The sequence below is a fragment of the Leishmania panamensis genome, assembly GCF_000755165.1.
Source record: "Leishmania panamensis strain MHOM/PA/94/PSC-1 chromosome 8 sequence".
Taxonomy (NCBI): domain Eukaryota; phylum Euglenozoa; class Kinetoplastea; order Trypanosomatida; family Trypanosomatidae; genus Leishmania; species Leishmania panamensis.
Genome location: NC_025887.1, coordinates 197,775 through 212,846, shown reverse-complemented (window position 1 = coordinate 212,846; position 15,072 = coordinate 197,775). Strand labels below are relative to the sequence as shown.

The 15,072-nt window shown below is 62.0% G+C and overlaps 2 protein-coding genes across 2 annotated transcripts; both read right to left on the bottom strand.

Moving 5' to 3' along the window:
• Window positions 1–719: 719 nt before the first annotated feature.
• LPMP_080540 (protein kinase, putative) lies at window positions 720–6,869 on the bottom strand (the record flags this gene model as incomplete). Its single annotated transcript, XM_010705883.1, has 1 exon — window positions 720–6,869. The coding sequence occupies one exon, from the start codon at window positions 6,867–6,869 to the stop codon at window positions 720–722; it is 6,150 nt and encodes a 2,049-aa protein (XP_010704185.1).
• A 993-nt stretch (window positions 6,870–7,862) lies between these two features.
• On the bottom strand, window positions 7,863–14,924 carry LPMP_080530 (protein kinase, putative; the record flags this gene model as incomplete). Its single annotated transcript, XM_010705882.1, has 1 exon — window positions 7,863–14,924. The coding sequence occupies one exon, from the start codon at window positions 14,922–14,924 to the stop codon at window positions 7,863–7,865; it is 7,062 nt and encodes a 2,353-aa protein (XP_010704184.1).
• Between the last annotated feature and the right edge of the window lie 148 nt (window positions 14,925–15,072).

Sequence of the window (15,072 nt, the reverse complement as noted above, 5' to 3'; positions counted from 1 at the left end):
GGAGGGTGTCGCAGTGGTGTTGGTGTTTCTTGCCACCCTCCACGGGCCCCCCTTCGCACACCCCGGCAACGTAAGAAGTGCGCGCTCTTTCTCTCTCTTGCTGTCTACTCTTCCTCTCCCTTCTCTTCTCTCTTGTTACTCTACAAACGGGGGGGGGCACTACGGCGTTCTGCATCTTCTTTGCATGTGCGCCGTGCGGGGGAAGGGGGGAGGAAGGCACACCAAAGAGTGGGATGGAAGAGAGGAGGGGGAGAGAAGAAGGGGTGGGGTTGATGAAGCCTCCGCAATATATCGATCGCGGAGGACACGGCGAGAGTGCCCGTCACGGCACAGGCGCACAGGGAGGTAGGCGCTCTCTGCGTTTGCATGTTTCAGCGCTACTTTGTGCCTTTTCTCTCCTCCTCCGCCGCATGATGAGCACCTCATGTGCGTGTGACCCACGCAGCGCCTCTACAGATAAACCCCCGCCCAGGGAAGGAAGAGAGAGGGGGGAGGGGCGCATCGACACCAGAGCGAAGAGGGAAAGAGTGTGCGTGGGGAGTGGTGGAGAACCAAACGAGGCACACGCGTGACCCAAAGGCGGCCGTGCAGGATCGCAGCGAGCGCAAACAAAATCGCTGACAACATCAAAGACAAGAGGAACGAAAAAAACGAAGAACACAAATGGCGGTGCCACGGCACCGAGTCGCCACACACACACACACACACACACGTAGTGCTTAGAGGTCGAGCACGTTACTGAAGAACGGACTACGGAGGTCAAAGCGGATTTCGTTGTCTACAATGCAGAAGCACTGCGCCGCCTGCGCCGCCGTCGGTCGCTTTGCTGGGTCGACGACAAGCAGCGATACGACGAAGCTGGCAAACGCCAGCGAGTACTTCTTTTCGATGATGTCGTTCAGCATGCGCGAGGCAAAGCCATCCTGCTTCGCTTCCTGTGACATGATCCGTACGTCCTTGGCAACGAGGCGGCACGTAGCGAGCGCGTACAGCACACAGCCGAGGCTCCACACGTCACTCGCTGTGCACGTGCCACCATGCCAGCTCTCTGGTGCGATGTATGGACGGGTGCCACCGCCCCGGCCACTGTGTGGGCAGCTGTGGGTGTCTTGCATGATTGCAAGGCCAAAATCGATTAGAGCGATCGGCACCACCGCGCGTGTGATTCGGATCGGTGGCAGCAACCATGAAGAGTTGGCGGCGTCCTCAATGACTGCTGCCAGGGATGCGAAGGATGGCGACTGCGGAGACACGGAGGACTTATTCAAGCCATCGTTGTTTCCACCAACGCACACGGCACTGCATTCACCCGTGTCGTACTGTGACGATGCTCCTCCAGCGTTGGTGAGCGGGACAGGCGAGGAGGGCGTACTGCTGGTGCTCGCCAAAGCCGCGGAGAGAGGCACGTCGAGGTAGTCGCTGAGCTCCCCTTTGATCAGAATATTCTCGGGCTTCAAATCACGGTGGATAATGGGCGGGTTCTGCCGATGCATGTGGTCAAGCACCGAGGCCAGCTGGTACGCGATGGAGAGCAGCTGCGCCTCAGTGAGGGGGTTGTCACTTGTGGGATCGGTTGCTACAGCAGCTGTTGATTGGTTATCAAAGTCGCCGAGGTGCTCGTTACCATTGGTGCCGCCGCTGCCGACTCCTGCCGAAAGCGCCAAGGGGAGGTCTGTTCGACTCATGGCCACCTTCGCCGTCCATGTGGCAGCTGCAGCCGCAGCGAGGAGGGACGATGCCGCTGCTGTCCCGCCGTGTGTGAGCACTGATGGGCGACAGGAGAACGGTGAGATCGGCTCCACTGCATTCGCCCCCATGCCACCGTCATCGCGCTCGGTTGCATTCCTAGCGGTGGGTTGCGGCTGCAGAGTAGAGCTCCGCTCTGTTGTACGCGTCCTGGTGTCCACCGTTGCTGTTACTAGCGAGGCCGTCGATCGCGGAGTGGCCATGCTCACGACACCGCTGCGTCCCAGCGTCCGCCGCTGGGACTGCTGCTGACGGTGGCACCGCATCTCCAGTTGCTGCTTGGCGCGCAGCGCGTACCGGCAGAGGTCGCCCATAGGATGGTACTCTATCACGAGGCCCAGATAGCCGGTGTCGCGGGCATCTTGCAGGGAGATGTGACTGCAGCTTGTACGTGTGGTCGTGCAACTCTTGCTGTCGCTCGTGTCACCCGCCCCGGTACAGGTGACTGTAGGGGTCCTCCCATCGACCTTGGGCGACAAGCCCGCCAGCACAGCAACAGCAGCAGCAGCGTTCACCGTGGTTGTGTTCGCGTTGTACGCGTCCCACGGGATCGGGCTCCCAGCGTTGGTGTACCGCACTCGAGACGGTGCTACGCCAGCGCCGTTCAAGCCGCCAGCCTCCCGAAGAAGGTATGCGCTACTGACCTGGCTCACCAGACTGCGTAGTGGAGGCGGTGGTGGTGGTGCGTGCGCTGACATCAAGGCCGAATCGGTTGCAGACGACGACACGTTCACCCGCGGCTTGCTGTCATCGGAGACCATGCACTCACCTTGCTGGCCCCCATGCGGCGCCTGAATGACCGCAGTGAGGCTGAGACGACCACTGTTCGCTATGAGCGAAGCGGCAGGGTAGGCCGCTGAAGGCAGTTGCTGCTGCTGCTGCTGTCGTGGAGTGGACGGCGGTGAGAGTGTCGCGGTAGATGACCTTGTCATGCTAGACGCGGCAGGTGAAGCTGCTGTGGGGTGCGCTACGTCTCCGTGCCGAAGGGGCGCGTACGTGCTTCGCACCACCGTTGCTACCACTGGGGCAGCACTCGGCAGAGGCCGCGGAGCTTCGAGGCATGCGGTATGACACGCAGACATGGATGCGTATGAGTCCTGTGAGATGCTGGCCGCTCCAGTGACCTCGGAGTGCCACCCTTGTCCTCTACCCGTGTTGCGCTCGTCGAAGGCACTGACACCGGTGCCGCTTGCGCTCAGCATCAGCGGTGAAGAGGCGCTGCTAGACTGAGCCGGAAGCCCCTTCGCTGCGGTCTGCGACTTTGTCGGAGCCGCGACATAGGGCACGATGAGGCTGTTGTAGCGCACCCCGCCACCTGGGGCGTACGACGTGCGCGGCGGCGGCACCGGCTCACCACCGCTGGCTCGCTCTAGGTAGGGGTTCCCATACGCACCTGCCAGGCGGTCTGGCCTCAGGCCACATGTACCAGTGATCGTGGTTCCTGAGCCTGCCCTTGCAGGGATGCCGTATAACGGCGGAGCGAGGCGTCCGCCACGGTTGATCGGCTGCCGGTGCTCCTGCACCTCGACAGAGCTGTTAGCAATTACACCGCCGTTTCCCCGCATCGCTGTCACCGGTGTCCGTGATGCGGAGGGAGGGGCGGTGATGAGGGCGTGAGGCGGCACAAAGTCCTTGTACCGGATGGGGGCTTGCGCTGTGAGTGTGCCCGAGGCAGCACTGCTGACATCTGCGGATGAGGCAGCCGTACGAGCAAGCGCGTAAGAGGCTGCAAGCGACGGCAGGAGCTGCTGCTGCTGCTGCGGCGGCGGTGGAGTGAACGTGCTGACGGTGCTCCCGCCCATGTCATGCAAGTTCGCGGCCACCGACAGCGGAATCTCGGCGCTGCCGGTGGCTTGCATGGGTTTGACGACCCCTGGTGCTTCTCCGACAGTGGCGGTGGGAGGGTTGGCGTACAGGTTGTACGCTGTAAGATTTCCTGTACCTAGCGTACAGGTGCGGTTCTGCAGCTGCAGCGCAGCACCTTTACTGTCGCCGCTGCTAGGCGCACCAGTCAATCCATTTGGCGGCTGATCCAGGGACTGCAGTGGCATGAGAATGCGGTGGATCGGCTGGATGGGCTCTTCTTGGGTACCGCTGGAGCTGGTGGCACTAGAGCACGCGTCATCGCGTTTGCAGCTTCGCGTTTCCTCTGCGTCGGCATCACAGCGTCGGTCTGTCCGCCGCCTCTCACTACCCACATGAGCATTGGCGCGGCCATCATCAACTCCGTCAACGTCGCAGTCTTCCAGCGACACGCGGCTCGACTGCGACGTTGGCTCTGGCACCTCTCTGGTCGCGCTCTGTATTTTTTTACTTCTTCTCGTGCCGCCACTGCTGCTGCGCATACCATGGCCACCGTCGCAGTACTCCAGTGTGCCATGCTCATCACTGGCGCCGCTGCTTCGGCTTAAAGTAGCGTTGCATGCCATCGATGGAAGGCGGTTGTGTGTCGTCGTCGCGGTGATGGCCATGCCCTCCACCGTGCAGCAGCCAACCGAAACATCGATCGTGGCGGTCGGGTCGCTCGCGTTGTGAACTACCGCACCTGGCGCGCCAGTCGCGTGACCGCACGAGCGGGACTGGCCGGCATGCGCTTCGCTGCGAGCAGGCAACGATGCATCGGTGGAGGCAGTGCGAGTAGCCGTCGACGCTGTGGGGGACGCCTCCCTTAATGGACGAGAAGTGGACTGCAAAGGGGGGCGCCCGCATCCTCGAGTACCCCCACCGGCAGCGGCGTACGGCGGCGCCAGCACGTGAGCGCTTCCAGCGAACACAGAAGAGGACGAGTCGGCCTTCGGTGTTGTCGACGTTGCAGCGTCAGCGCCAGGAAGATGCACATTATTGCCACTTTGACTCGTGCGCTGCACGCTGTGAAGCGGACACCGGTCGTGCGAGGAGGACGTCCGCATGGACTGCTTGCCTTGTGGTTGTGGCTGCTCCCGGTCAGCGGCGCTGAAAATCAACTGCGGGAGCTCCTCACCATCTCTAGCCTCGATACTTGCTAGGCGGTCGCCGAAGGTGCTGACTACGTTTCTCCTGTCACTGGCGTGGTCAGCGTCGGCCATGTAGGCACCATAGGCGGCTCCTTTGACGGATGGACGCACGCCATGTATGACGCACCGGCGCTCCTCGTCATCCTCGTCACCGTTCCCGCTGCCGTAGCCACGAGCTGCAGTGCTGTGCGGGCTGCGATACCGATAGCTCAGTGCCCCCTGCAGCTGGCATTCATCTTCTGCAGCGGTATCCACGTGGCTGTAATCAACATTGTCATCCTCCTCTTCATCATGCGCTGCGGGGTGGTGTTCAGTGGATCTCTCCATCGCCACCGCGCGAATGGGTGCCTGCGGTGTCGCCGTCACCACCACGCCATCAAAGCGAGTCAAGCTCGCCGACTTCGCCATGTCGGCGTCGCTCAGTTCCTTGAGTCGCGCCGCGACCAGCATGGTGGTTGTGCCTGCTGAAGCAGCGGGGTCTGGTGCCCGGTGCCGACTGTGTGCATTCGCAACGGCGGTGATCGCTGTTGCCTCTCCATGCGACGGCGCCGCGGACGATGATGGACGAGACCACAGACTCTGCGCCGCCGCCGCCGCTGGAGAAACTGAGGGCGCGATTGCTGCCGGCGCGCGCGGTTGGGCGGTCGAACGCGGTCGCGAACTCTGCTCACCCGTGGCCTGTTCTCTACGACCAGAGAGAGTCGCTGGAATGGCAGGGGAGTCTGCGGCCCTGGGCGACGTTGGCGCGCTTTGAAATTGGTAGTTCATAAACATGTCCACCAAACGGATCACCTGCGGGTGGCCTTGCAGGCAGTTCATCGCCTCGCACTCGCGCAGCGCCGCTCGTCGCTCACGGTCACCCTTGCACAGGATGTACTTGAGGGCGTACTTCTTCTCAGTGTCCTTGTGCTGAACCAGGTAGACAGAGGAGAAGGCGCCCAGGCCTATGCGTTGCAGCAGGCGGTAGCGCGAGTGGCGTGTGGTATTGTATACCGCCATATCCTTCTGAGTCGTCGCAGTAAAGAGTGGCATTTGAGCGTCGTCGCTGGGTGAGGTGCCGCCGTGATTGGCAGCCGCAGGCGTTGCCGTCTTCCTTTCGTTTGAGGTTTCAGCTGCTACTACGGCTGGCGGCAGCGAGGGTTCTGAAGATGGGGGCACCTGTGCGACAGCACTTTCCTCACGCTTGCGCGCCGCACCGCTCTGGTTCAGAGAGCTGCTGTTGTGCCAAGTCGACTGCGGCGCCGCGCGGAAGGCGTCCGTCTCGTCCTTGACTGTGGCGAATGCGTCAGGGTCGGTGCAAAGACTAGCATGGCACTGCAGCTCTGGCGAGCCGCGCGCCGCTGAGCAACTCCCGAGACTGGGTACTGCGGAGTCCACCGCTCGATAGCTTCTTGATCGGCTTCGCGGTGCCGCTGTCTTTCCACAGCTGGTAGCGTCCTCAATGGCGGCCGTGGGGGAGAGACCTAGACGAATGCTGAGCGCGTCAAACAAGCCCAAGATTGTGTTTTGACCAGTCTCCTGGTGTCGGGGACTAGTAGAACGGTGGTGGTGACGTTCAGTTCTGCCGCCACGGCTACGTGCACGATGCAGCAGAGACTGCTGCTCCTCAGCGTACTCCACCCGTTGCGTACGACTGTCACGGTTATTGCCGTGCAAGGCCGCATTGTTGTTCTCATCGTCGTCAAGGCTGACACTCCTGTACGTCACGGGCACTTCAGCACGAAGGTCGTTGCGGCGGATGTCCGGCGCACTGCTCCTTAGGGCTGCAGCGGCAACTGCGACGTGCTTGAGTAAGCGAATAACAACGATTAATAGCGCAATTGTGACCAGCATCAGCGTGCAAGCGACAACGAGGAGCACATCAACGATACCTACGCCAGTGTTGGTGAGGGTGTGTGACCCGCTGCTACCACCATTCCCATTACTTGTCAAAGCATGTGCCGCCGCGTCGTACTGAGTGACGCTTGTGGCAGGCACTGTCAGCAGTGCAGCAGCAGCAGCAGCGGCGGCGGCGGCGGCGGCGGCAACAACTACAATGCGCATTGAAGGTGGCAAAGATGGGCTCGAGGAGGTCCCATTCGCATAGTGTTCGTCAGCGGCGGTGTGAGTAGGAGAGAAAGTGACATGCATGGAGACGGCAGCACTGGCGGTGTTGTCAGCGCGGGTGCCTATTACAATATTTAAGAATAACTCCCGACGAGGCTGCGTTGAAAAGCAAAGAAACACGAAGTGCCTGAGGGAGGAAGGGAGCGAGAGCGTTCGTGGCGGACCGCGGCATTGGGGGATCCTGCGGCTGATGTGCGGCGCGTTTGTGTGTGGCGGTCGAGCGTCTCTCTGAGGGAAAGACTCTGAGCAGATTCCGTCCTTGCTAGCCAGCGGGTCTGCGCATGTGCGAGAGCGAGTGTTATGATGCCCACCCAGAGAGAGAAAGAAAGGGAGAGGCAGACGGATGGTTGTGGTGAGAGGCCCCTGCTGTTGTCCTGGAAAGATGGGAAGGAGAGAGGAAGGAACGGCGAAAGAGGGGATGGTCTTCGGCGATGTTCGCGCGACGAGTGGCAACCACAGCCACGCCGTCTCACCAGTCCTCTGTGTATCACCATCACTGCCTACAGATACGAGTGCGTTCTCTGTAGCGCACAAGAGTCGTATTCCCTGGCGTCTCAGTAGGAGCAAAGAGGAGGAGGAGGAGCAAGGTAGCTGCGTGATTGCCCTCCCCTCCCCCTCCCCTCATGCGGGGCGTTGTCAGGAGAGTGATTCTCCTCTCCTCCCCTCCCCTCCCCCCTCACCTTTCACACGAGCAGGTGCTGTAGCTGGATGGCGGTGTGTGTGTGTGAGGAGGGGGGGGAGAGAGAGAGAGGGAAATTATAAACGCCGTTCGATTGGGGCTGAGATACGCACCAAAGGCAAAAAGGAGGTAAAAAGGCGCACACGTGCACCCGCCACCGCCACCGCCACCGATCACAGCAGCGGCGGACACGGGCAATCCGTCACCACACAGAGGTCGACCGCAGAGGACGACAAAGAAGAGAGAGAGAGCAGGAGAAGAGCAAAGCAGCGGCACGTGCTGGAAGGACCCCCCCCCCCCCCCCACACGCAGACAGACAGACGGACTGACTGACTGACTTACACATTTATGTCGCTGCGTTGTGTGTCTGCGATCATCGTCGATCGCAAAGCCATACGGGCTGTGCACTCGTGTAGTACAGCGGCCGACGTGATATCGCTTGCACCGCTGTGGTGGGCGCGCAGGCGCGCGCGTTGCTGCGCGACGCGGTACTCGCAAGTCTCACCTGCAACGCCGCCACCACCATCGCGCATGGTGCTGGACGCAGCGCTGGCAGGGGCGGCTGCGGTCACGAGACGCAGCTGGCTCACAATGTTGCCGGCGCTTGGACGGCGTGCCGCTACCGGTGACAGCATGCTCGCTAGAATGACCGCGAACGCGTGTGTGTAGCCGGCTTCGCAGATGGCCTTCATGACCTCATCTTCCAGCGCACACGAGCGAGGCCAGCGGAGGCGGTCGTCGGCATTGTCGTCCAGCTGGTCCACCCCCGCACCATCGTCCACATCGACGCCTACCGACTGCAGACCAGCACTAGCATTGCAGGGGCACCCCTTGTTGCCGCGGTAGCCGCTCGGCACTCCGGCTACCGAAAGCTCGTAGAGGTCGCCAAGGAGTGCCGAGAATGCCTGCTGGGCCAGCCGTGACGCACCTGTGCAGGTCAGAATGGCTGGAGGCAGCGTATCAGTAGTAGAAGCTTCGTGCGCGTGGCTACGAGAGCCATTGACTGCAGTCGAATGCAGCTGGCTCGGCTTGGACATCCTTGTGGGAGTGGAGGTTTCCTGTTGCTGCTGCTGCTGGTGCCCATCCACGGCGTCGGCACACATGCCGTAGAGCAGAATGCCAAGACTCCATACGTCACTCGCTGTGTCCATCGCCAGTACCCGCTGGATGAGCAGCTCGTACACTTTCGAGTTGCTGCGGCTTCCTCCTCCGCCGACCGAGCCTCCTCCCCCAGTCATCCGTCGACCACCGCTGCTGCTGTTGCTACAGGGTTGGCGATCCACGTCATGACAATGGTGCAGCGTACTGTTTGGTGATGCGCGCAACGACGAGCTGATGCGCAGCCTAGGGGGTACCGCCTGTGACGTCAGCTGCGTAGACGAGTTGGACGACGCGCCTGCTGCAGCAGTGGTAGGATTTGCAAGCAGGGATGCCTCAGAGAAGCTCGACAACTGTCCACGACGACCACCTGCCGCACTGATGCTGTTCAACAGCAGCAGCGTAGTCTTTCCTGGCGCGCCGCTTCCTCCTGACGTGGTAGTGGAGGCGCCTGGTATCGAGGGGTCCGCCGCCGCGGCAGCGGCGGGCTGTTGAGGAGAAGAGGGGCAGTGGAGACGACGGTTGTGCGGCACGCGGGAAAGTCCTTCAGCTTTCCACATAGCGGAGGTTAGAGCACTCACCTCCTCGCGGGTGAAGATACCGTCTTCGTCGGCGTCGATTTCCACGTCCTTGTCCACCATGTCCTCGTCCGCGTACGGGTCATCCTGCCGCTGTGGCTGAGGCAGCCCACCGAGGCCTTGCATGTCCTCCGTCGCGTTCGCGCTTAGCTCGTCACTGGCAGTTGTACTCACTGGATTCGCCGAGCCCACCACCGGAGAGGAGGCGGGTTCAAGCGCCGCATCACCACAGCGCCGGCGCGTGGTGCTGTCGCTGTTGCCGCGTCGACAACGGCCATCGCGGCGAGAGTTCGGCACGTACTGTTCTCGGCGGGTTCGAGTGGAGTAGAGTGACGGCGGTGGCTGTGTCAGAGATGAGTGGGGCACGGCGAGAGCAGCAGCAACAGCGCCACCTTCTTCTACACCGTGGTCAGCCTGCGAGAGCGTGCACAGTTGCCCCCACAGCAGCTCCGGTGCGATGTGCGTGGGCACCTCTATGAATGTGAACAAGAAGTGCGCCAACGCCACAATGCAGCCATCGAACGGAATGACGCTACTCTTGGTTGTGATGGGCGGCGAAGACGACGGCGGAGATGAGTGGAACCGATGCAGCCAGCAGAGCCCAGCGGGGGTTTGTCGAAGAGTGGACCGGGTAGTGGGTCCAAAGCACCCACGTAGCCGCAGCGGAAGTTGCACTGTCAGCCACCACGACATGCCACCATCCGTTAGGCTGATGGGCAGGTAGGTACGCGCACTGAGCAGGTGCTGTTCAAGCTCCTGTGGCTGCAGCGGGTCGCATTCTTGTAACTGTGGCTGCACTTGCCCTTTCTGTAGCACACTCTGCGAGCGAGCCGCGGTAGATCGTGGCATTGCAGCGCCTTCGCGGTGCAGAGGAGGAGGTGATCCCACAAAAAATGACGAAGGGTACCCGACGGGCGAGCCAGCATACCAGGCAGCCGTGGTGGCTTCTGCCGAGCGGCCTGCACGCCAGAAGGTGGCAGGCGCAGCTGCAGTCCTGGCTTCAACGCGACCGTCCCGCCGGTCATCCTCCTCACCGTTTGGCTGCTGCGTTCTAGGTACGCGCGTTGTGGCGGCGGCCATGTCCAGACCCCCCTTCGCGTCTGGTGGCCCACTGCGACCGCCACTCCCACCACCCATCCTCATCCCTTCCAGTGCCGCCGGTGTCTCTGCGACGACTACGCGTCGCCGTGCTACCGAGAAGCTGGCCGGCTCCCGCAACAGTAAGTTCGTCTCCTTGATGTTGCCGTGCAGGATGGGCGGCGACTGCGCATGCAGCAGCTGAAGCCCTGTGCATACTTGAAAGAGGACGGAGCAGAGAAGCGACTCGGTCCAGCAGTAGCGCACGGGTGCCACGCGTGCGAGAGGCACGGAGCGGCTGCTGCTGCTGCTCAGGTTGGTACTTTCCGTGTCCCTCGCGCTCGCCAAGTCTGTGGGAGGCAGTTGAATCTGCTGACAACGCAGAATGAACTCGGCAAGATTGCCGTTGCGCTCGTACGGCATGACCAAGCAAAGACTCCATGGGCTGACGGTGGAGGGCTGAAGTAGGTTCACGCAGGCAGCCCAGCACACACGCGGAGTTGACTGCGTGAGGAAGCTCTGCGGCACTGGCGGCATCGATATGCATTGGTGAGGTTGGCACTGATGAGATGCTTCTGCTTGCACCGAATTCTCGCCGAACCAGATGTGGCTTCGATTCCAATCCACCGCCCCGCGTGAGACGCTTAGCGGCGTCAAGCGGCCGCCGCAGTGAACATGCGCATGCTGGCTGCTGTTGTTCTGTTGGTAAAGAACACTCACCTCGTACGAGACGAACAAGTCCTCCGGCAGCAGCAAGAAGAGCGAGAGGACGACGTTCACCTCGTGAGCGTCGAGCCAGGCGCAGCTGCCGTCGTCATTGTCGCCGTCGATCACGCCCGCCACGTCCGCGGGGAAAGGGAGTGGCGGTAGTGCCTGACATCCCGTTTGGCTTGCTGTGGTGACGGTTGCAGCACTGCTGCTTCGTCCGCTTGCTGGCGGCACTGTTGCATCCTCAGCAGCTGCCTTCAACCCCTCCACCGTCGCCGCACCCCTGCCAGTGCTTCCCGTGCCGCGTACCACCTCGCGGGCGACGTCGCGTGTTACTTGAGCCGACACATGTGAGGGTCGAAGCCCGCCGGCAGCGGACGTCCACGGCATGTCCGATGGAAGGTACCGCCGATGAGGGTGACGCGACGAGGCGCCGTTGCCATGAGACCCATAAATCTCTGTTTCACCCAGCGCCGACGTCACAGCGCCCGTGTGAAGGTCGCGGAGGCGCTCACACAGGCGTGTTATGACGGCACGTGTTGCATCGTCCGGGCACTGCGTGTACTTGACCACGACAGCAGTGCTCTGGTTGTGCCGTGCGGCCCACAGGGACGAGGTAGCGATGGAGGGCAGCGTAGTCGCAGCCGCGAATGGCGGCGGCGGTCGCGTGAAGGGGGAAACACGCGTGATAGCACTCGCCACACCCTCCAGCGCGCGTACACCTCGGCCAATGCCAGTGCCGACACTCCTTACTTTCAGCTGCTGCTGCTGCTGCTGCTGCACCGCTGGCGGCAGCGGCAGTGGCGGCGCTTTGCGATGTGCAAGGAAGCACAGCGAGTGTGCCCCTTGACCGACCCGCGAGAGCACGCGATACCGGTGTTGGTGCAATCGCAGGACATCCGCTGCCGACGCCAGCATACGTGCTTCACTGTCCTCCTGCGCACAGTTCACAACGTGGAGGAACTCGGCGTACGTTGAAATGGGATGTCGATCAATTTCATCGTCATCGCCGACATCCGCAACTTTTAGGGCATCATCGCCGCCCTCAGCAGAGCCGCCTCCGCCGAGTACAGCGTCGTACAGCCCACTGCTGTTGTCCTCACCGCTGCCGCGGAGAAGGCGCTTGCGTCGGCGTCGTCTGCAGCACCTCGCGCTACCGTCACTGCGAGTAGTGGAACTTGCGTGTTGCGCACCTGCGCCATCGTCGCGATCGAGCAGGCTCATGACAAGCAGCCCATCCTCCGGCACGTGTTGAAGTCGTGCCACAAGGAGTACCGCCACCAGCAACGTAACGACAGCGACGCTGACGGCGAGCATGAAAAGGGGTGAACTGGTGGTGCTGTCGGCCGGGTCGCGTGTCGGGGAAGGGCTCGGTGCGGCGGTGGTGTGGCTATTGTCGAGGATACGCAGCGGCATCATCGGGTTCAAGACGGAGAAGGACTGCCGGATGCGGCACACAGGCCACGAGGTTGGGCGCACTACATAACTGAAGCACACGTACACCGGGTTAGTGCTACCGCTGGCGCTGAACAGAACGGTGGTGTTCGGGGCGCCGTTGTAGGCGCTGTCGAGTGTGCCCGCGGTGTTGCCGACACAGTCACGACGACTGCTGAGTCGGACGGCGCAGACAACGTCGTCGTCGTCATCGTGCCTCTTCCACGTGCAATAGCGAGTGTAGTTGAGGTCAGGAAATTGGAGATGGATTATGCCCTCGGAGGTGGTCTGCAGGGTGAGCGCGTCGGGCCACACCGGCGTCGGCATTGTCACGGCGAGTAGGTCTGGGCGATCGCTGTCATAATTCATGTCCGGCAGTACCCGCTGAGCCCAGCGCAGCGCTGGTTCCTGACGGACAACGACTTCCGCGCCATCGAGGGTCGCACGGAGAGCTGAGGGGCTACTGTGCAACCGCTGCACCCCGCGGGGCATGGGCGACGTACCAAGAAGACGATCAGCAGCAACGTCGTCCTCATTGGTGACTACCTGTGACCACACGTCCTCGCCGCCAATGGCGTAATAGATGAGGATGGTGTCCGTCATGGCGGTTGGGTCTGGCGTTGCCGTACTGGTAGGGGGACGAGGGTAGGGCAGCGGGATAAGTGTTGGCTGCATCCACGAGTAGCGGTACACCGGCGGCGGCGGCGTCGGCGTCGGCGTCGGTAGAGACGACGATGAGGCGATGGCCCCGGACGATGACGTTGAGGAGGATGTGGAAGTTGAGTCGCTGCCTCCACTGTTGCCGCCTCTGGCACTCAGCACTGTAGATGCAGCGTGATCGTGGTGGCGGCTACTGGACTCGGCGCACCTCCTCACCCCTCTCCCTTTGTGGCTGGCGGTGATGTTGTGGCTTGCCGCACTCGCGGTATCAACAACTGCGCGTGCGGGCGCGTTCACCTTCGCGGTCTGCAACAGCGTCACCGCCAACGGCGGCGGCGGGACCAACGGCGCTCGAGCGGCGAAGTCCCATGCCGTCGTTGCACGTATGTCCAGCACCGCGATGTGATCTAGATTGTGATCGGTCAGGATCACCTGTCCACCGAACAACGTCACGTGGCAGCCGTTCACTGAGAGCAGAATGTCCTCAACGACTGTGCGCGGTAACGCAGATGCGTCCACCGGCGACGTACAGATGATTCCCCCCGTCCCCACTGCTCCGCGGGCGGGGCTGTCGGAGTCAAAAAACAAGAGGTCAAACAAGTAGCGCCTCACTAGGCGTGACGATGATGATGATGATGCGTCAGAGAAGGGGGAAGCCGATAACTTCCCTGGCAACGCTGTCAGCTTCTTGGGTCGATGCAGCGACTTACCGCTAGCACTCAGTCCGCTGCTTCTCTTCACGCCCCTCACCTCTGGCGGTGACTCAGTTTCACCAGTCGCACCAACCGTTGTGTCACTCTCGTACATCCAGCCGCCTGCGACGGCGGCAAATCCGGTCGATGTCGCCACAGATGGCTGCAACGCGGGGACGCTCAGGAAGGCGACATCGACTTCGTACTTGCGCGTGACGACGTCGAAGGAGTCAACGCTGGCCGTGACGCGCTGGGCGGAAAGCAGGAAGCCACCGATGATCAGCAACTTGTTTGCCGTGGAAAGAGCGGTGCAGCTGGCGTTGACGCGCACGCGATTGGCGGGCACCTCGAAATAGGTCAGGTTTACCGCCGGTGGCGGATCTGGGTCGCCGGCATGCGTTCTCGAATCCACTCCTCCTTCTGGGTAGAACGCCACCACCGGCGCGTAGGCTGCCTGCATTACTTGTAGCTCTTCCGCCGTCATGTTGAGCACTTCCTCTGGTGATCGCGTGGTCATGGTGCAGCTACGCGCGACGTAGACACTATCAGTGAGCGTGACGGCTGCGTGGCGGCCGGCAAAGCCGAGCCCGGCAGGCAGGGTCAACCGTGGCACTGCTGCGATGCTGCCCTTTTCCACGTTCAAGGAGATCAACTGCTCATGGTACGGTGAGGTGGCGGTGTATTCGTGGGGGCGTATTGCGGCCGTTGTCGTTACGAACTCGTCCACGGGTGTCTCGCAGGTCGCCGTGACGCAGCCACCGAGCAGTAGGATGGAATTGTTTAGCACAGCGATGGCTGGGTAGAAGACGGGGTAGGGTAAGAGTGACTCGTTGAGCGTACTCCACGGCGCTGCTGGGATGGCTGGGGGGAGGGGATCCGAGAGGAGGAGAGGGGGGTCCACCTGCGCTGCAACGGTAACGGAGGCTGGCCCTGCTAGAGGGAGGCCGTGAGCGGTAGTGATGGAGAACGAAGCTACAGCAGCGTGGAGGACGATGACGACTGCAAGGAGGAAATGGAAGCTGCCGAAGGCATGACGACGCTGCGGTCCTTGCGATTCATGAATGCGGCTGGCAGTGCTACGTGGGGATAGTGGGATCGCGCTCCATCGCATTTTTGCTATCGTTCGTCTGCTGTGCACCGGCGGGGTGCACATGGGCAAACTGGATGCGAGCAAAAGAGAGGATAACAACGGAAAAAAACACACACACAGAAGGCAACGGTGACGTCCACCACCGGGAAGGGAGAGGAGGAGGGGGGGGGCAGCGGCAGCGGCAGCGGCGCAGACCCATACAACCCCCCTA